The sequence below is a fragment of the Zalophus californianus genome, chromosome 4 (assembly GCF_009762305.2).
Source record: "Zalophus californianus isolate mZalCal1 chromosome 4, mZalCal1.pri.v2, whole genome shotgun sequence".
Classification (NCBI taxonomy): domain Eukaryota; kingdom Metazoa; phylum Chordata; class Mammalia; order Carnivora; family Otariidae; genus Zalophus; species Zalophus californianus.
In genome coordinates, this window is record NC_045598.1 from 186,779,214 (window position 1) to 186,800,070 (window position 20,857).

The window sequence follows — 20,857 nt, forward strand, 5'->3', positions numbered from 1 at the left end:
GTTAAGACACTCACAATATGAAACCTATCAAAAATATTTTTCACAGACTAACCTTGAAAGTAACATTCAAAGGTTCCAACCTCTCTTAACTGTCACCTATTTTGGCTCTGCATTTACTGTGGCAACAAATGTATTTCAGTAAAACGTTATTAACCAAAAACATGTCAGTTCCTTTAAAAGTATACATTATGCAGTAAAATGAGTCTTTTGCAATAAGTCAATCTTGGCTCTGGCTCCAGGCCTGTCACCTCTTGTTTCTGCATCCTGGAGCAGATCACATCCCCTCTGTGCCCTGGGTTTATTCATCCAGTAAATGTAGGACACAGGGGGGCAGTCAATCTAGGAGAGTCCACCCAGGTGCAGAGCCCCACAATTCACCCCCTGAAACACGGGGTCCAGCCCTCTTCCCGTCCACACGGCCATGCCATGTCAGCAGCTCACTGAGGACCTATAACATTCCCCGGCTGCCTCCCTGAGCCATGCTGGGGGCCAAAGGCCAGTGTGCAGAGGAGAAAAAAAGGTTCACAAGGGGAAAAGCATTGGTTCCAACATTTTTACATGTAATTAGTTCTACTACTTTTCAGTCTATAAAGCCAGCAAACTGTGTGCAGGCCGTATTATAATCTCAATGAAAAGAAGTGACATAGAATAGCACACTGCTTCTCTGACATTTAGGACAATTGCCTTAAAAGTAAATGGTTTCTTTTCAAATCCCAGTCCTCAGTCTGGGCTTAGGGTGGTTTCAACCTTCAACTCCCAGCAGTGAAAATGTCAGGAGCTCAAGGATCTCCACAGTTGCCCTGTCTCCTTCTCTGCTGCAGCTAAGGATCAAAGCAAACACAGCCACCCCCAACCCTGACTCACTTCCTTCCAGAAGAGAGGACTGACATTTACCAAGCCTCTACTCCTCTGGGCACACTGCCAGGCCTTTCCACATGAGATCCCATTCCGTGTATTTCTTTGTTTATATCCTGAGCTGATGCAAAAAAAAATTTTTTTTTCACATGCCCAGTTATTTAATTTAGCCAGTAAGACTACTCTATGAGGTGGGGGTCTGACCGGAGTGTATAGATAAAAAAATCTGAAGACCAGAGAGGTTAAGTCATTCACCAAGGTCACACAGCTAACAAAAAGCAAGATTTGGAGCCTAATCCAGATCTATCTGTATTCAAACTGCCTCTTCCTGCCCAAGTTACTTTTCTGGCTATTTCCATGGGCATGATGCCTTGTCCCACTGGTTTTATAATGTCAAGAGCATAGCATTTATTTATTTATTTTTTTTAAAGATTTTATTTATTTATTTGAGAGAGAGAGAATGAGAGATAGAGAGCATGAGAGGGAAGAGGGTCAGAGGGAGAAGCAGACTCCCTGCTGAGCAGGGAGCCTGATATGGGACTCGATCCCAGGACCCTGGGATCATGACCCGAGCCGAAGGCAGTCGCTTAACCAACTGAGCCACCCAGGCGCCCAAGAGCATAGCATTTACAACCTAGAAGTCTGACTGTGAGTGCTCCAGGAAACTTTCTAAAATCACCGGAGATACGGCAATCAAGGAAACAACAACATCCCTGACTACCTGGAGTTTATATTCTAGAGAGATTACTAGTTCATTACTTTACTAGCTCAGTTCTCTTAGATGATGTTTATTCAGAGCCATTGTCAGGGCTTAAATCTCCCCCATAAAAAGAAGGGAAGAGATTCTCTTCCCAAACCTTTTTTCTTAGAGCATTTACTTCAGAAAACTTGTCACTGTCTGTTCTCTGTCTCTTTGAAATATATGTAAATCCTCTTAAAAGCTAAGTAAGTCCTGCCAGATCCAGGACTCAGAAAATTCTTTCTCTAGGACCTGGCATCCGTCCCTTTGAAATATAATCAATCATCAAGGAAGAGAGCTCCCCCAACCCCCCAGTCTCCATGGGGAAAGGGAGCCTAAGGGAAAAGCAGGTTCCTTGCTCCAAGCTCCAGAACTACTTCCTGTCGTAAAGATGAGAGCTCATTTTTCCTTTCTATAAAGCTAATGAACTAACATAGATGATCCCCTAATTCCCAGGTCAACTTAGGATGGACACGTCTGGAGAATGGTGCTATCACGTCCTCTGACTTGAGGACCAGTTACTGTTTATCTTGAGGACTTGTATGCAGCAGGTGTGGCTGCCAGGCTACAGAAGAGAGCGAGATTTCTGTCTGCAACCTCTCAGTGGATGGCCTGTGATGGGTATCACAATCTGGCTTAATGCTAACTCAGTAATATGGCTGTTTCCTTCTCTTCCACCTTCCTGGAGAGGTTTCCCCGGGTTGGGAGAAGATTTTCTTTAGTTTTTAATTATATCTCCTCAATACCCTCATGTGCTAAGCGCACAATGTAACAATTACTTAGAGGCTGTGTTCATACCAGGAGCTGCTCGAAGGATGTTGGTTTCTGTGACTCCACCAAAAAGGCAATTTTCTCAAGGGGTTTACAAACTGTGGAGGGCAGGGCCTAAACCTCAAATTAACGATTCTCTGCTACTAGCAGAGTAAGTCCTGTCCCTGAATTTTTGTGTGCTGTTTCACCGCCTAGAAAGCCATTTGCCAAGGACGTCTGACAAATCCTTGCCTCACCTTCCAATGCAACTAAAATCCTACCTCTTCCAGGTGGCCTTCACAGGTGACCCCTTGCCCCATGGCATTATTTTCCTTAAAGCCATTTACTCTTCTCCTGATCATTTGCTACAACTGCTATTAATTTAGAGAAACAATTATGAGGACCACTTGCGGTTAGATGTACCCAGCTGGTTCCACGCCTGGTGCTCTGTAAATGTTTCCTTGTTCAGTCCTCACATCCTCTTTGTGAGATAGACCATATGGCTCTTCTTTTACAGATGAGGGACCCGAGGTTCAGAGAAGGCAAATAAACTGCCCAAGTCCTATAAGTAGTAAGTGAAATGCACTCAGCTACCAAGCAGCAGAGCCAGACGGGGAACCACTCACTGACCTCCAGAGCCCAGCCTGTGTCCGCCCATCTTGATTGCCCCCAGCCCCAGTCTGACTTTTGTACAAACCACCAGCTTGTAGATCTTTCTTCTCCAACACAACATTGGGCCCTAGGAGGCATGGTCCATATCTGACCTCCCTCTACACCTCCTGACCCAGAAGGGAACTTTGAAAGGGATGCTTGGTGAGAATCTTCCAGGATTGAGGCAGCTCTGGGTGAAAGAGACCTATGCTCCTGAAGACAGCATAAACCAAATGGCATGGGGTACCTTCTGGGCAGGAACGGATTTGAGAGCCTCTTCTGGTAATTCGAATAGTAGCAGAGGAGGTCTTATCTCTGGCCCCCAGAATTATCCAGAAGGTCCAAGTGGGGGCTTCTGCTCATCTAGTGTCTCCAGTCCCTGCAGTTCCCATTACCTGGCTGGTGGGCACATGAATGAGAAGAAACCTAAATGCTTTTCATGGAGGAGAGAATAATCAGCATTTCCTACTGGGAGGGGGTTTTACATTGGACTCTGCAGAAAAGCACATTCCCAGGGTCTTCACTCTGATTATCATCTTGTTCCTTCTTCCTCCTCAGCATGGATCGTAATCGTAACAGCAGCCACTATGTCCAGACCCCATCCCCGAAAGTCGGTGTTTCACACAGTTTGAAAGCTTTACAATGAAGCTGTAATCGATCGTGGCATTAACCTCCCCAGACCCAGCCACCAGTCAGAGCAGCTGCAAATCTGCAAGATAAATTTTGGGGAAGCTGATCTCCCAGATGCAGGATCACAATTGCAAACAAACAAGCAAATGAACGCCCTTGGAGAGGCACTGGACCAGTGAACACCTGGGGCCTCTGGCTATGAAAGCACAAGAACAATAATCATAAGTGCTCGGCCACTGGTAGCATTTTCAGTGTACAAATTCATCTTCACGTCCGCAAGTCTAGCTGAGATCTCGTTTGATAAGCGAGGTTCAACAAAGAGAAAATGAAAACAGTCCTCCCGTCTGTTTTCTGGAGAGTGGTGTGGGATGAATGACGAGCATAGAGAGGGACTTGGATTTGAAGGCAAGCCTGTGAGTCCTCAAAGGAGACATTTAACTCCTCCCTGACTCATTTCCCCAACAATAGGTGGTGGACCCAGGAAGCCCGCTGGGAGCTGTCCTTGGTGCTGATGCTGGTCCCACAACTAAGTTTTGACAGCATGCTAAGGGGCTGGGTGGTCCTACAGCTGGGCCAGCAGGGACTCCCCTCTGCTGTATCACCTAGTAGTTTGGGAGTACTGGCTTTTAACCTTGCTAAGCCTTCACTTCCTTGTCTGTAGAGTGGGATAATATCCCTACCTCCTAGGATCATGCTGACTATTGCAAGAGACCATGCTGTAAAACAGGTAACCTGGCCCTTGGCCCTTAGAACACTGGGTATACTGCCCACTGTAACTGCCTGAGGGCTCATTATGTAGGGTGGACCCCAAGTCCTGCCAACTTCTCAAGGTCACCATGGACTCCCCAAGTGGAGACAGCTAGAACCCTGTCTTTCACCCGAGGCACTAGTTTTTGTGCTTTTTCTGGATGGAAGCTTTCTTTGGCTCTCTCTGAATATGCAAAGAACAAACCCTCGCTGGAAGTGAATTATAAAGGAACAAAGGCAGAGCCATTGTTCCAAGACACCAGCACTTTAAGTGGGATTGGGCTGATAAAGAAAACAACCCCTACTTAGTGGAGGGAACTCCTTATCTGTTTAATTGATTGGCTTTTGTTTCTCTGAATAAAAGCCATTCCTCAGCAAAGGCAAATCCAGCAGCCCAGAGTTGACAGCAAAGGTTACTTAAAAAGGATCAGCTGAAACTGGCTGCCTGCAGATTCCTCCGGGCAAGGAGCTTAGCCCCAGCTGATAACCCCAGAAAGGGCAGGTAAAGCAGGGTAATAGCGCAGGTGATGCTACACTTTATGGGCATCTCTTAACCTAACACTGACCTGATGGGCGGGGAAAACCTCTTGTTCCAGCTACACTGAGACCTGACATCTATAGTTCCTGAAGCAGGAGCCCTGGGTATGTCAAAACCCTGTAAGACTTCACGGAGTCTATGGGCCACAAACCCTCGATGTCTGCCAGGCAGTCCTGGGAAGTCGGGATGTTTTCCATCCTGATACCCAACAGCTCCAGTGAGTGCTCTATTACACCACAGTATTTCTGTTTGCATCTTAATATACTAGTAAGAGCTCCAACCCCATTTTACAGGGCTGACCGTAGGGTAAGGCAAGTGAGCACTTACCTATGTGTAAACATGTAAAGGATTCTGGACACATCAGTATCCAAAATAAATAATAGTCCAGTGTCGTATTTAAAAAGTAAAAATTAATGCCAAATAATCCAAGATGAACAAAATATAAAAATGTAAATAAATGGGGCTCTGATGGGGCTGGGATTAGGGGGAGTGAGGAAGGTGAGCAGTTCAAGGGGAGGGTTAGGTCCCATCTTTATTTAAAATTGTGACATTTTGTTCCTTGTGGGTCAACTGCACTAATTTTAAAGTTCTTAAAATATTGCATTGAAGTCCTATTTATCTTGGTTACTGAGGTCTTGGGCTCCCCTTACATCTTGTGTCCAGGTCCTCCCCCCAGTCCCGGCCCTGCCGCTGGCTGGGACCCCACGGGCTGAAAGAGCGGTAGAGCTAAGGTTGGCAGAGGGCCTGCAATGTGCCAGGCCTGGTAAGGGCATCTCCTGAGCAGATTTTAAGGCCACAGGCCTGGAAGGAAGGTCACTGCTTTGACATCCCTTAGTTTGTTGGAAGAAAAGGAAGGGCAGAAGTAAGACACTAGACCTTGGGAATGCCAACCCCAGAGGTGTGGCTCCTGAGCTCTCTCTCCTACTGACAATTTTCTGATGCATCTTGTGTCCCCAGGCAAGCCACACTGCTGTGTCCCAGCCAGGCCACAGGGGGAGACACAGTGACACACCTGCCCCTGAATGTTGGGGGAGGGCAGCCTGCATAGCTTGCAGAGGCACAGAGGCCCCAAGGCTATCAGGGACAGCCCCCCCGCCGCCCCCGGGGGTGTTGGGGGGAGGGGTGGGAGGGTGGGGGATGGGGAGGGTCAGCACTCACACAGTCTCTTCTGCTTAGAGCTACCTACTGTCACCACCAGGAACCCAACCACCACAGCCCAGACACCTGTTTCGGCAGCCAGAGCCTCCCCTCCCGTTCTAAGGCTGAGATCACAGTTCCTTCTTCCCAGACCTGTCTCCCTGGCCCTCTGAAAGCACAGAGCTGTCCTGCCCATGGTAGGTGGGTGCCTCATCACTCCTATGAGCAGCATTAATGCTCACCCATGCTGGCTTAGCACTTTCCTAATAACGTTGTTTATTGAACAACTAGCTCCTTTTATGTATTATATTGTTCAACTCTAACAAATCTCTGAATCTTACTTTTATTCCTACCATTCGTGGGTGGTGAGACTGAGGCCCAGAGAGGTCAAAGATTTTGCCTTAAGGCCACACAGCTCTGACTCCACTCTGACCCCAAAACTCACATCTTAACCAGTGACTGCTACCTATTCCAATCCCCTAGCTCACTTCATTATTCAACCACTGAGGCATTTGTAGATGAGTTCCCAAGGTCACTGAGATAGTCAAGGTCATGGTCAGCCCTTGAATGCGGGTATCATGATTTTTAAAGCATCCTTCCTCCACACCAGACATCATTCTTCCTCAGATGTAGATTAACCAGTGAGATGAGCAGAGTGGATGTACACGATGTTAATGAGGGCTCACTGACCTGTGGTCCAGCTATTCCTGGAGGCCCTGGGAGGCCCCTGGGCCCAGCATCTCCCTGTAGCAGGAACAGAAGAAAGACAATCAAGAATGAGTGTCTGGAGCTCATACCGAGAGTCATCAGCATGTCATTGCCCTTGCACACCTATTCACCGATTTCCCACTGAACTGTCCCTGTCTCCTCCCCCACAGCATGTCTGAGCAAAGGGTGTGGGCCGGTGGTGCTGCTGAGTGTGACTGTGCATTCACGGGCACAGCTCATGACTAATGTGGTAGCCAGTCCCCCAGATGACCCCTAGACCTCTGCCTCCTCCCATTTGTACGGAAAGGCAGCACTGGGATCTCTAAGATGATGTATCTCATCTTTGGGTGGCTGGGTGATAGACATTGGGGGAGGGTATGTGCTGTGGTGAGCGCTGTGAATTGTACAAGACTGATGAATCACAGATCTGTACTTCTGAAACAAATAATGCAATATATGTTAAGAAAAAAAAAGAAGAAGATAGCAGGAGGGGAAGAATGAAGGGGAGTAAGTCAGAGGGGGAGACGAACCATTACAGACGATGGACTCTGAAAAACAAACTGAGGGTTCTAGAGGGGAGGGGAGTGGGGGGATGGGTTAGCCCGGTGATGGGTATTATAGAGGGCACATTCTGCGTGGAGCACTGGGTGTTATGCACAAACAATGAATCATGGAACACTACATCAAAAACTAATGATGTAATGTATGGTGACTAACATAACAGTAAAAAAATTATTGAAAAAAAAAGATGATGTATCTCATCACAGTGATAAAGACAAACTGTCCCGTTTTCTCCTTACCTTTTTCCCTTCTGTGCCTTCTCTCCCTGGCTTTCCTGGGAGACCTCTGTCCCCTTTAAAACCTGGCAGACCAGGGAGGCCCGGGGGGCCAGGAGGGCAGTCATTGCATACGTCCTGAGAAAGAGAGAGAATAAATAATAGTCCCTTGTAAAGCGAAAGGTGGCCCATGAAAGTGATAGAAAAGCAAACAAGTGCATCAGGTTATTATCCAGATTGTTCATGTCAAACTTTGCATTTTTCTCTTTCTTCATCTGAAATCAGATTTTAGCGCTGATACGTCTGGATCATTACCTCCTTTCTCCCTACTTCTACCCAGGCAGACTGCGTGAAGTAGTGCCCACGACAGTGATGTCAAAAGTGCACCACTATCTGTGAGCATTTAAATGCATTAACAGTACAGACTTAAGGCAAACATTCAGGGTTGTTAAAATAACACGTCCACATCCTGTTCCTAAAGCTGGAGATGGAACGAAGCTGGAAGCTGAGCTCTTTGTCTCCTGGGTTTGCCTAAGTGGGTTGCGAACAAAGAAGTAACAGGCACACAGCCTCTGGATTTTCTGGCTGTGACACACACACCCGGTCTGACCACACACGCCTGGCATTATTCTTTGTCCGAAGTAGGTGTTTAATAAATGTTGCCGGTCGGTGAGTTGCCCAGTGAGGCACAGGAGTGCTGTTCCTGGTGTGATTTTTAAAGTCCTTTCAGCCCAGGGAACACGTTTCCTAATTTCCTAATTCCTAATCCTGTGTCATCCTAAGACCTTACGGTCTGGAGTGCAGTGTGGACCCAACAAAACTCACTGGCTTGAGCACACCGCGGCCTGTGTCTTATCCCAGAGTCTGCGGTACTGCCTCTCGGCAATGCTCCCTCCCCTCTCCTTGGGATAAAGGTTAGAAGCAATAACACAGAGGAGGCACTTAGAATAATACCAGATCATCCCCAGTGCACTTAGCTAGGATCCTCAACTCCCACCTGCACTCACTGACTCCCTCAATGAAAAACTACTTGCGAAGCATCCACTGTTAGGCTCTGTGCCTTTATTTTTTTTAAGATTTTATTTTTATTTATTTGACACAGAGACAGAGATAGTGAGAGAGTGAGAGAGAGAGAGAGAGAGAGAGAGAGAGAGCACAAGCAGGGGGAGCGGCAGAGCAGAGGGAGAGAGAGAAGCAGGCTCTCTACTGAGCAAGAAGCCAGATGCCAGGCTCCATCCCAGGACCCTGGGATCATGACCTGAGCCGAAGGCAGCCGCTTCACCCACTGAGCCCCCCAGGCGCCCTAGGCTCTGTGCCTTTCTGCTCTGAGACCACAATGAGCACGTATCTTGAAGAGTTCCACACTTAAATGGTGTTAATTGGCACAGAACAAATGCATTGACCACGGCCTGGGGAATGCTCCGCTGGAGGCATCCGCACAGACCCTCGGCAGCTATACTTCTTCCTAGGGGAGGTGATGTTGCAGGTGACAGCAATCACCTTGGTCTCTGACTCAGGACAGAAGAGTTTTTCCATCACGAAAGTTGACTCTGAATGACTCGCCTTCCTTTCACCTGCCTCACTCCTATTCAAGCCCTGAAGAGTCTTTAGAAGTCTCCGGGACCAAGAAGCCATCCTATTGCTTTAGACTGGGGACTGCTTCAGACCCTGCTCCCACAACCCCAGGAACACCTGCACTTGCCTCACGGCTGAAGTGGTCCATGTATACCCCATTCCCTCCCCACCAAGCACAAAGAAGGTGTGAGCTCTCAGAAAACAGAGTAGAGTTGTTTCATCTTTCCACGTCCAATTCAGAGCGAAGGGCCTTCCAGAGAGCAGGGGTTCAGTACATGAATGAACTAGCTGGCCCAAGCCACCAACTAAATGCCCTACTGACCACCTGACCTTTCGGTGTCCTGCACCGTCTTCTTTTAGTGGGTGGTTTGAGAAGCTGGGTAAGTATTTTGAGAGGCTGGGGAGTGCCAAATGTCGGGATATACAAAGTGAGGTGAAAGAGATAAACCAAAGGGTACTGGTTTGGGTCTGTTTTTGTTTGAAGAACAGTCCTTCTCTTATTCTTTAAAACAAGCTGCATCCATGAAGCAGTGCAACAGTGGGTGTGTGATAGGTGGAATGGGGCTAGCCTGGGGGCAGCAGGAGTTCCGGCCACTGAGATTTTGCTAGCTTTGGAGGACACAGTGGTGATCCGGAAACCATTCTTTATGGTGGGATCCACACTGTATTATGCAGTTATATCTGCATAATACAAAATCTCACCACCTATTTCTTCCCAATTTCTGGAGGGCTAACTCAGCCTGGGTCTGTCTTCATCACAGCGTCTGTGTAGGAATGTTCCTTGAATGGGGCGCCTGGGTGGCTCAGTCAGTGAAGTGTCTGCCTTCGGCTCAAGTCATGATCTCAGGGTCCTGGAATTGAGCCCTGGCTCCCTGCTCAGCTTCTCCCTCTCCCTCTCCCTCTGCCCCTAACCCCAGCCCCCGCTCTTGTGTTCTCTCTCTCTCTCTTGCTGGCACTGGCTCTATCTTAAATAAGTAAATAAATAAAATCAATAAAAAGACTGTTCCTTGAAGACGAGCTGTAGCAGTGCCCAGACTTACATTGTGGGTGCCGGATTACAGCTCTGACCCAGCCCCAGAGTCCAGGGAACACAGGGAGACCAGCCCCCAATCTGCAGGCCCACACACGCTCACTCTGGCCCCCGTGCTCTTGGGGCCCCCTGTTCCTCCTGACCCTGGACTACCCTGAATGCCTTGAGACTAGACAGGGTTCTGCTTGTAACCAGATCACACGGAAGCCCCTGTCCCCTGGGATCACGGCTTCACCCCTCTGAGCCTCAGCCTTCTAATCTGTGAATGGAGAACCTCAAAGTCCAGTGAGAAAGAAATGAGCTAATGAATGAAAAATGCCTGATGCCATGCCTGGCACATGGGGACAGCTTGGCGAATCACAATTGCCATTGTGATTTCCATACGATTTCCCTCCCCGAATTTTCTGCTTTGCCTCATCTGCCCATCAGATGCCCTTGATCATCAATACTGGTTGCCAACTTCTCTACCTAATGGAGCTGCTCAGGTAAGTCACTCGATCCCTTTGAGTCTATTTCCTTATCATAAGGTCCTTCTCCTTCCTTAGGGGATGGTTGTAAAATCTAAATGAAGTAAGGCAGGCAGAGCACCTGGTGTGTTGCAGGGTTCCTTGGAATCTATAAATGTTGCTTCCCTCTGGTCTCTGTCCCCTTTCTTTTGTCTGAGATGTTCTCATCAAACCCAGTTCACTGGGCTGGTAGTCAGCATAGTGCAGCATACCAAGTAAGCACACCACCCGATGCCTACCAAAGGGAGGGATGCCTCAGCCCTTGCTACTCGAAGAAAGCACCCAGGTGTTGTTTTCCAGCAGCAGAGATACCCCCAGGTCATCTTATCCAACCTCTCGCTGGATACCTGAATCCTCACTGCAGTATTCCTCCAAAGGGCCGTTCAGCCTACCTCTCAAACCTCGAGGTGGCAGGCAGGGAACTCACCACCCACCCGTACTTCATCAGGGAGCTGGCAGCTGGTTCTGGCCCATGCAAGATGACGTCAGGTGACACAGGGGGGTCAAGCACAGGGGTCTGCAGTTGGACACACTGGGTTTGCATCTTGGCTCTGCCGCTATCCAACTCTGTTACCTTGAACACGGGCCTTGCCCAGCTGTGTTCAACCTCCTCCCTGTAAAATGCAGACCTAACAGTGCCCACCTACTGGGCTGTCTGGGAAGATCAGATGAAATAATATTTATCCAAGGGAGCCATCTGATGGAGACATCCTGAGGACGACCTTGCTGGGCACAGATCCAACTGTGGAAGTTCATTTACCAGGGACTCAGGAGATGAACTTTCTACCCAGGCGGTGTTCCAACTATCAGAATGAAGTATGTGATGCTATAAAATTCCTTGGGGCAGAGACAAATATTCTGTAACAAAAGATGCCTTCTCGGCAAGGGAGGGACCTGCCACCAGCCACCTGGGCCTGACCAGCAGGCTTTACCTTACATCAGAATGGCAGCAGGTGACTAGAAAGTTTGGAGCAGTTAACAGGCTCTGCTGACCTGGGAAACCCACTTGGACCCAAGCAAAGCACAGCTCCATGGGACCAGCAAGGCTTGGGCGTCACCCTGAATGTAGGTGCCCCATCCTCTTTGGGGTTCCCAGTTGCTGTGATGAACACAGCTGCATCCCACAGCAGGTAAGGAACGCTGATGGGACTAATTGTCTGCCTCAATGCGGTAGCAGTAAAGCATGAGGCTCCACACTCCTGTTATCATTGGCAGAAAGACTGGAACATCTTGAGGTTAAATTCTTTGTGGGGGAAGGACAGCTTCCCAGGTCTTTCTAGAGCAACGGAATTATGAGAAATGACTGAGGCTAATAAAAGCCTCCAATAAATAAGGAATTTAATCAATAGGTAATGATTTCTTGTCATGTCCTTGACTATGAAAAAAAGCTTTCTCTTGTCAATTAAGATCAGGAAAGATTTTCTACTACCAGTTTAAAAAAATAAAATAAAATGAATAGCTTTCCATCGAGGCATCTCGTCGTGTACAGAGATGAAAAATCTCGGGCTTCTCTGAAAATGTTTTCTTTTCTCTTTTGTTTTGCTCCCTCGCTCTCAGGCATGAACTCTGTGGCTTTGACATCACCCAAGTGCTTGTTCAGAATGCAGGAAGCGAGGAAGGAGCTGATCACACAAATGTCAAGCTTCACCCTAAATTAAGACAAAGGCTTGACACAGAGCCAGCAAAAGGGTCCTCCCTACTCACTGCAGCAAGACTGTTCTTTCTGAAACACAGACCTTACCCGTCTGTCTTGCTCACTGCCTGTCCCAGCCCTCTGTCATGTCAGAGCTGAGGCCCATGGGTGGGGAGCTGGGCAACCTCACAGTTTGCCCAGTCTTGGCAGAGGGATGCCCAGCTTCTCAGGGCCTTTAGCAACCATGGACAAAGTGAACAGGTTCTGAAAACCAGCAGAAATCTGCACCCAGATCTGGTCTCCTTCCTGGCCAAAAGGCCCGGCAGTGGCCTTCACCTCCCTGCCTTGTGCCCTGGCCCTTGCACCAGCAGGATGCACCCCCAAGCTGTTTGACTCTGCCTATGGCCCCCTTTTAAGAACACAAGACAGCCTTGTGTGGGGTTAAAGTCAGTCTCTGAAATCAGTGAGCACCAGACTGCATTCCCAGAAAGCCACTGACCCTCAGTGCCTCACGTTCCTCACACGCAAAGCAACAACAGAAATAGTACCAACTCCAGAGAGTAGTCATGGAAATCAGGTAAGAGATGCACACCAAGCATTTATCACAGCCTTGCAGAGAACTTTCTAGACGGATGGAAATGCTCTGTATGTGCATTGTCCACTAAGAAAGGCTTTGGCCACATCTGGCCATTACGTACGTAGACTGTGGCCAGCATGACCAAGGACCTGAATTTTTAATTGTATTTAGCTGTATTTAATTTTAGTCAACTTAAATTTAAACCGACACATGTGGCCAGTGGCTGCCAGACGAGACGGAGGATTGAGCACATCGCCAGGCAAACAGGGAGTTATTAACAAATACTGCTGCTGTCATCATGATACTAACACACAGTTGTGCAAGCACAACACCCCACAACTTACTGAAATGTCCACCCCACCCCCACCCCACCACCATTTCCCAATGCATGCACATCGACTTCATGCTTTTACCTTAACCAAGAGATTTACGTCCCCTGGAGACAGTAGTGAAAAGGGGCCCTGCCAAAGTAAAAACAAGTAAATACAGACATACACACATGCACTCAGTACACCCTGTCCTTGCTCAGACGGCATAAGGCCTTCAGAGTGTATCCCAGATTCAAACAGCGCTGTCTACATCCCAAGCCAGGGAGGCATGGGAAGAAGTCACTTCGGAGGCAGCAACCATACATGCTGCCTGTCCTACCCATGTCTGACGGACATCAGCCTTCCTGGTCCCCAGTCTCCTCCTGCTGGTCTCTCTCCCCATCCCCCATCACAACCTGACAGGTCTTGTCGGTACTGTGGAAGGCCAAGGGACAGACTGTCCTGGATTCCCCAGATGGGTACCAGCTGCAGCTATCAGCCATTCACAACCTAGTATGAATTGGAAGCCACTTGTTCAGCTCTCCCAGATGAAACTGCGTTCTAAACCTCACCCATTATACAGGTTGAAGGTGTCTAACTCTGGGAAAGAGATTTCAGAAGTCAGGAGTAATTACAAAGCCTCTGAAGGTATGTAGAAGTCTGCAGGTCACCAGAGTCCCATTCAAACCCACTGAGTTGGAGTGTGCTTTGTTAGGATTATGACCAGCCTGGAGCCCAAGGTTGTATGCAGCCTGGGTTCACACTGGGGTATAAGAACCCAGAGCTGGAAGGAAAGCCATAATTAACAGGCAGACGCTGAAGGGAAGAGGGAAGTCTTAGGTAGAACTGGAATAGATCGACAGGGTATTTTGCAAACTTCTAAATTTTGCACAGGGAAAGAGTGCCAGAGAATCCATTCTCCAGAGGAAGGTGTTAGATCTTCCTCTAGAATATGGGAAGCCTGTGGCCACAAGTGAACGTGCAGGGGCGGCTTTCTTCTGATTAAGTTTGCATCTTGGCCTATGAATTATGGATTGACTCTAGCATCTTGGGGATGCTGAAACCAACACAATTTTCCTGGCTACCAAAGTCCTTTTCCTGACCCCCCGGGGGCTTCTGCTGCACCCTACAGCTAACCAAAGCCACGCGACCATGGCATCATGTCAGCTTGCTCAGGCAGGTGTGTGCAGTTTCCTGTGGCTTCTGTGCACGGGGCCTCTCTCAACTCTGGGCCAGGACACAGGTGGAACCCCGAGATTGGGGCTGACAGACTCGGATCTGGAGGTGCCGAGGTAGTGCCAGCCCCGCAGGCAGAGCTCACCCTGCATGCACCTGCTGCAGCCGAAGCCCAGACCCCCTGGTTCTGGGCGAGACCCTCTGGAGGAAGGCCAACCCCTGCAATATTGTTTATTGAAACTTTAATTTAAAAGCAGAAAGAGGTTTTATCCTGAAGCCTTATGTTTTTCCCTGGGAAGTTAATAACCATGGAGGATCCATATTGCTCAAATTGGGCCATGTTCGTGGGGCTGGTGCTGTATTAGCCGGGGTGTTTCTGTGCTGTCATGTGAGGCCCCTGTGTAATCAGAGAGGCCCCACTAGAGCACATGGCCAGGAGCACTCACAGAGGCAGAGAGAATGGAGAGGGAACGTTCAGCCCAGGTACAGTGTGGCCTTGGGGAAGAGTTTCATGAATGTCTTATGGGGGCGGGGGGGAACACAGGCTGTTTAGCCACCTGCCACGCTGGGCTCCGAGGAGCAGCTCACACAGGGCAGATCAGTTCAGGCATGATGGACAGGTAGAAAAACAAAGGGTGGGAAGCGTGGAGGCTGTAAGAGCCAGTCTGTGCCCTCCCAGGCCCCTCCCGCCCTCCCAGGGTACCGCGCCACCAGCTGCCGGGGACCCTTGCTGGAAAGGCAGGGACTGACTGATAGGGAGGTGACACAGACTCTTAACTCCAGGTGGGACAGTGCGGTGGTGCTGTTCACAGACCTAGCAGCCCCCTCGGGGTGAGGCTGAGCCTGCCATGCCCTGCTTCCCTTGATCCTTGTGGGCTTCACCCCCAGCCCATCCATTGCACAAGAGTCCCCGCCAGAGGCTGGGTGTCTCGGGCCCCAACTCTCGACACGGATTCCCAGCACAGGAATTCTGCGGGTGCAGCCCCGGAGAAATCGTCTGGGTCCTACTCTCCACCCAGAGGAGCAGGGACTGTGCGGGGCAGGCTGAAGTCAGCCGGCAGGCAGCGATGGATTCAGTGGGCATCAGAACCCACTCAGTCCAGAGAAAGTCTGGCCCTGCTCGCTCTTGACGGGTCACCTCCAAGCCCTCGGACACCCCGCCTGATGAACCCTGGGTGAGCATCCCTCGTTGGCAGCACGTCCTGCTTTTCCTGAGCACCTACACCCCTCTCTCATGAATTCGATCCTGGGAAGTGCTGTCTGCACACGCTCACTGGGGATGGGGGGGTGGGGGGCACTGGAAGCTCTGGACCTGGTCTTCCAGGGGCTCTGCCTCTGCATCTTCCTGCGCCAACTGCTACCTGTGTCCTTCCCTCCAGAACCAACTGTCATCATGAGCAGACGAGTGTTCCCTGAGTTCCGAGGATCCTCTCAGTGAGTCCTCCTGATGAATCACTGAGCCTGAGGGTGTCTTGGGGGCCCCCGGAAAATGATTTATCTGACCAGCAAGAGCAGAGAGACCCTGATGGCTACTGGGCTGTACTTGGGACCGTTTGTGGGCCGTGCGTTCAGGGAATGTAAAAGTGATCAGAAACAGACCTGTCCTCCCTCCTCCTCCCTCTTTCTCCCCCTCCCCTTCCAGACTCTGCGGGTGGCCTGCTATGGGACAGTCACGGTTGTCCACATTGTCAGTGGACTGTGCTGTCTTCTCTTGGCAGAGAGCTGTCAAGGTCTAGATTTGGCAGAGGTCATCTCCCGTCTAGCCTCTGGTCTGAACCTTGCTCTCCCCCTGCTGCACCAGGGCCTTGCACGGGGCTAATGATGGGGCTTCCGCGGGGCTCACTGTCTGCCGCAAAGCTGGCTTCCGGGCAGGAGGAGGGTAAGTGAGCGGTCCCTGACCTCTCACATGGCCGTCCTCTGGTCCCACAGGTACGTCCCCTGCCGAACAGACTGGGGTCCCCACCCAGGTCTCTGCTGGGCCCAGCAACCCGGATGAGGGTGCGACAGTTGTTGGTGCCCACGGGGGCCTCTGCTTTGGGTGCTTGTCTGGGTCAGGCAGTGGGCCAGGCCTGCAAAGGAGACTCTGACTCTCAGGTCCAGCTGGAGGTGAAGCTTCTGCCAGGTGAGCATCCTGGTTTCAGAGCCAGACTTACGGTTGGTCCCACCAAGGCCTCAGAGTCCCCGGCCCTGATGCTACTGTCTCTTCCCTCTGCCTTTCTGTGGGGACCAGCTTCTCCCATGTCGGCACTGCCGTCCCCCCCAGACTGCTCATCCTCACCATTCCTTCCCTAGAGGGTCCCCCGCCCCAGGCCTGGTCACTTAGTCAAGCCTTGGGGCTTCTCTGGTAACAGCAACTTAATCGGGGGTGGGGGGCACTAAACATGTGCCTGAGGAAGCCCGTAGGAGCCTCGGACTAGACCACCAAAGGAGCGAGCACTCAGGACCAGCCATTCCCCTGCAACACCCCACCCCTCCGGCCTCCACTGTTCCCACCGAGAGGAAAGAGTTTTTGCCCCCATGTGAAGGGGGCAACTGGGCAGTGCTGACATCCCTGGACATCCCTGCACAGGGGCAGGAAACGGGCCAGTTAGGACTTTGTGATGTACACTGGGGTCCAATTGCTCACCCCCAGACCCATTCTCTACCCTTCCCTGTCCTGTTCCATGCCGGGGAGGCCACACTCCAGGAGCCTGCCATGGGGCTCACTGTCTGCAGGCCCTGGCTGAGGTGAACGAGGAGAGGCCCCATCAGGAAACTGGAGCTGGGGAGACCCTGCTCCGCCCCTCGGGCCTAGCTCTGGGGCAGTGGCCTCGCACCGACAACTACAGCTCCTACGGGCAGCCCCTCCCCACCCTCATGCTCTGGCTTGGCACTGGAAAGAGGTTATGGTCCTGTCGGCCTCCTGCTGTGGCTTATCTCTGGGCCCCCCTGCATCTCAGATCAGCCCTGGCCCAGGGCTCTGTAAGAAGTCCCTCTTTCAGCCTCTTGGAGCATCTGAGTTGTGTTTTATTCTCATCGGAGCCCTGACTGAGAGTTAATATTCATCCAGAACAGTGAGATGACATACGGGCTTGCCAGGAGGCCCTCTTTCTCCTGGATTTCCTGGTACGCCCTAAGAGAAGAGAAACAGGACACATTAATAGTGCTAAGCACATCATCTGGAGCCGCTCGGCCCACGCCCCCCAACCTCTGTCCGCCAAGTGTCACTGGGTGGGGAAAAAAATCACCCAGCGGTGAAAACTGGTACCAATAAAAACACATGGTTTCCAGTCTCAGCTGAACACTCAAGTCTTCCCAGGAAGAATTCCACTGTGGCAAACATTTAGAATAAGCCACCCCTCCTGAAACTCTGACCCAAAATGCAAAACTGAAAATGACGCATGCACACAGAGCATGGACCTGTATACACACACACACACACACACACACACACACACACACACACACACACAACCTTAAGTTTCCACCATCCTTCTCCAAACACAGGTGGGAGGACCAGCTTTGAAAGGAGGGCTGGTTATAAGAATGTCACATTGAAAGTGGGGCGGGGAACTGAGAATGGTTGGACAGGTTCTAGAGGGTAACTTTCTCCTCTGCGGGGGAATCAAGGAAGGGAAGGGGAGGGTGATTTATTGTCCCTGCTTATAGTGAGCTGAATCTACAGATGGAGCCATGCGTGTCTAAGAGTAAGTACTACTGCTTCATGGCGCCAGACAGCTGTGCCTCATAGGAACTCATCGCTGCCATCCATCCACTGGGTCAGAGGATGCAGCGAGCAACATCCATGTACCTGGCATGCTGCCAGGCATCAGGGACCTCGAGGTGCATAAAACACATGGTCCCTATCTTCTTGGAGCTCAGCTCTACCTAGGCAGAAGCCAGGCATGGAGATAAGAGATGATTATCATTATCACCACATGGGAAGGGATGAAATCCTCAATGAGCATCAGGTAAGTCTGGGGATTCTCGTGAAGGGAGAAAGCCATTGCAGGGATGGGTCAGGAACAAGTCTGTGGAGAGCAAGTCCAGGGCATGGGATCTGAGCAGAAATGACCCGTTAGGGATGTAAGGAAATTGACCAAAAAAGTGGGAGTCACTGTCTGGGACACCTGGGAGCTAACAAGATTCTGAAAACGCAATACCAAAGCGTAAGGAGAGAAACTAGACAATACAAAATCATAGCTCACAAGCAAGAGAAGAGCAAAAATCAAAATACGATACTGGGGAGGGGGACAGGGATGAATGGAGGACAACTGCCCCTCTGGGGGTTTCCTGGTCAAGGGAGGCTGGGAGATGGTGGAGGTGGGCTTCCAGGGGAGTCCAGAGGAAACTCAGCTGAGCAGATACCATTGCTCTGTACTTACATCCTGGCCGGCGGGTCCCTGGGGGCCGGGGAATCCAGGTAAGCCTCGGGATCCCTGAGAAAAAGAAGGCAAGACACTTGCCAACAGTTTAAGCAAAATGAGACACCCCCCCCCTTGGCAATAGTCGGTTCCCGTTGTACAAATGGCCTGTTACTATGAGGAATCTGATATAATAATGTGTGTGCCAAGATTCTCTGCTCAGCGCTTACTCATTTCCCCATGCTCATGGAGGTGGGCATGTTACACACACACAAAGAACGTTCTGGAACACCTTCACTCCGAGCCCTTCTGCCCAGGCCCTGGGTGTGGGCTCCTTCCTTGAGCGGAAGGGTCAGCTCCTGTGGCGAGCACGTCGTGGTTCACCCCTCCACATCTGGTGGGTGGCTGGCTGGCTCAGCACAGCGCCCGGTACTTAGAGGACATTTATTACTTTTTATTAGAAAATCACTCCCATTCTGCTGAAACTTTCTGGACAACATCAGGAATTCTCACACATATCTTTCACTGTGGCTCCCCCTTCCTGTAGGAATCTTCCTGAAGTAGATGTGCAGGGGGTAGTCAGCACTCTGTGATGGCAGGGGCTGGAAGGGGGCCAGCGCAGCCTCTCTGAGACCTCCCAGATGTCCCCTCCAGAGCCACCCCTCCAGAGGAGCCCCATCCCTGTGTTCTCCACCTTAGTGCTACGCTACAGGAACTCACTGTCCATGAACCGTTCTGGGCCTCCGGTTTCTCATCTATAAAATATGGGTATGCAAACCCATTTTCTTGGTTCAGAAATCACCTGAGTGCACAGAATTTTACATATAAAATATGTCATCATAGGTGCTACTCCTGCACGGGGGTGAGTTCATAGAAATTCACATTTTCCTGGCGAACGCATACACTATGCTTATCATCAACGGTGGCTACTCCTAAGAACAAATGTTTGCTGAGCTCTCCTGTTACTTCCCAGCATTTAGCCCATCAGACCTCCACAACGGCCCAGGGGTCTTGCCAGGCCCACCATACAGATTAAAGAGAGATCCCTCCCTTGATCAGGACAATGAGGCTTGGGGTAGTGAAGCCAGGATTCAAAATTAGTTCTGCTGGTAATTAGATTAAAGTCATCAAAACACGCTCTCCTTCTGTGACGCGGAGATGCCAAAGAGCAAAGCCCGTCTCAGTCTGCCCAACTATAGCATGGGCATATTGGATTAGATGACCACCCATGCCCTTCCTACTCTATCATTCCAGAGGCCGAAGGTTATATCCTAGAGTCTGCACTGTTTAATGTTAGGGATTTGCAGAAACCACTTGAGTTTGGCCCCTCCACTTTTATTAGAACAGAATTTCTCCCTTAAGCCCAACCCTTCATTTATTCATACTGTACCGGGGGCCCTTTGTCTCCTGGTGGTCCAGAAGGGCCCTGAGAAACAAACAAACAAGACATAAAATAAGTCAAGTCAGAATGAAAATTTTCTTTAAACATGCTTTCGTGTTTATTTCCAAGGGAGGTCTTTAACTGTCTTTGAAGGGGTAGCTAACTCCCCCAACCGTCCAGCCACAGTCACCTACTCACCCCACCCAGGAACTCCGCACATGGAGGTCTTCCTGGAACTTTCTCCATCTGTCCTTGAACAGGTACCACCCTATCCCGGCACCCACTTGGTTCCTGATGCCTAAGCTCCTCTCTAGTTTATAGCTCTGGTGCAGGGTGGGATCCAGCAGCCCACCACCAGGAGGTGGTGCCTCCCTCCTGCTTGGGACAGGCTGGGGGCACACTCAGGGCCAGACTCCCTAGCATGGCCTGCTTTGCTGATAATGCAATGGTGCCCCCCAACTCCTAAAAGGGGTCTATCTCTCTCTCTCTCTCTCTCTCTCTCTCTCACTCACACACACACACACACACACACACACACACACACACACACACACACACGTCTGTCCTCTAAGCCCTCAGCTTACAATGTGGCCTCTAGATATTGCATCTAAGATGTGGCCGTGGACTAAGGCATGAGTATATATAGTTTTAGGCCCTGCCATGAGCAGAATGCTCCCTTGACCCGAGTCTTCCCTATGCTGCACTTCTGCATGGATGATTCTGCCCCGCTTCTACCTGGACACATCCCCACAACTATCTTGTCAGTACACTTCTAAGAAATATCAAAGTGTTAGGAG

General features: G+C 50.3%; 1 protein-coding gene across 1 annotated transcript in view; it reads right to left on the minus strand.

Moving 5' to 3' along the window:
- The window catches only part of COL22A1 (collagen type XXII alpha 1 chain), a 247,474-nt gene that overhangs the window by 48,633 nt on the left and 177,984 nt on the right, over positions 1-20,857 (minus strand). Inside the window, exons 41-46 of the mRNA XM_027583883.2 lie at positions 20,070-20,105; positions 18,701-18,754; positions 17,404-17,448; positions 13,266-13,313; positions 7,556-7,669; positions 6,738-6,791 (exon numbers count right to left, since the gene is read on the minus strand). Coding sequence (XP_027439684.1) covers positions 6,738-6,791; positions 7,556-7,669; positions 13,266-13,313; positions 17,404-17,448; positions 18,701-18,754; positions 20,070-20,105 — 351 coding nt within the window. The remainder of the gene's footprint in view (positions 1-6,737; positions 6,792-7,555; positions 7,670-13,265; positions 13,314-17,403; positions 17,449-18,700; positions 18,755-20,069; positions 20,106-20,857) is intronic.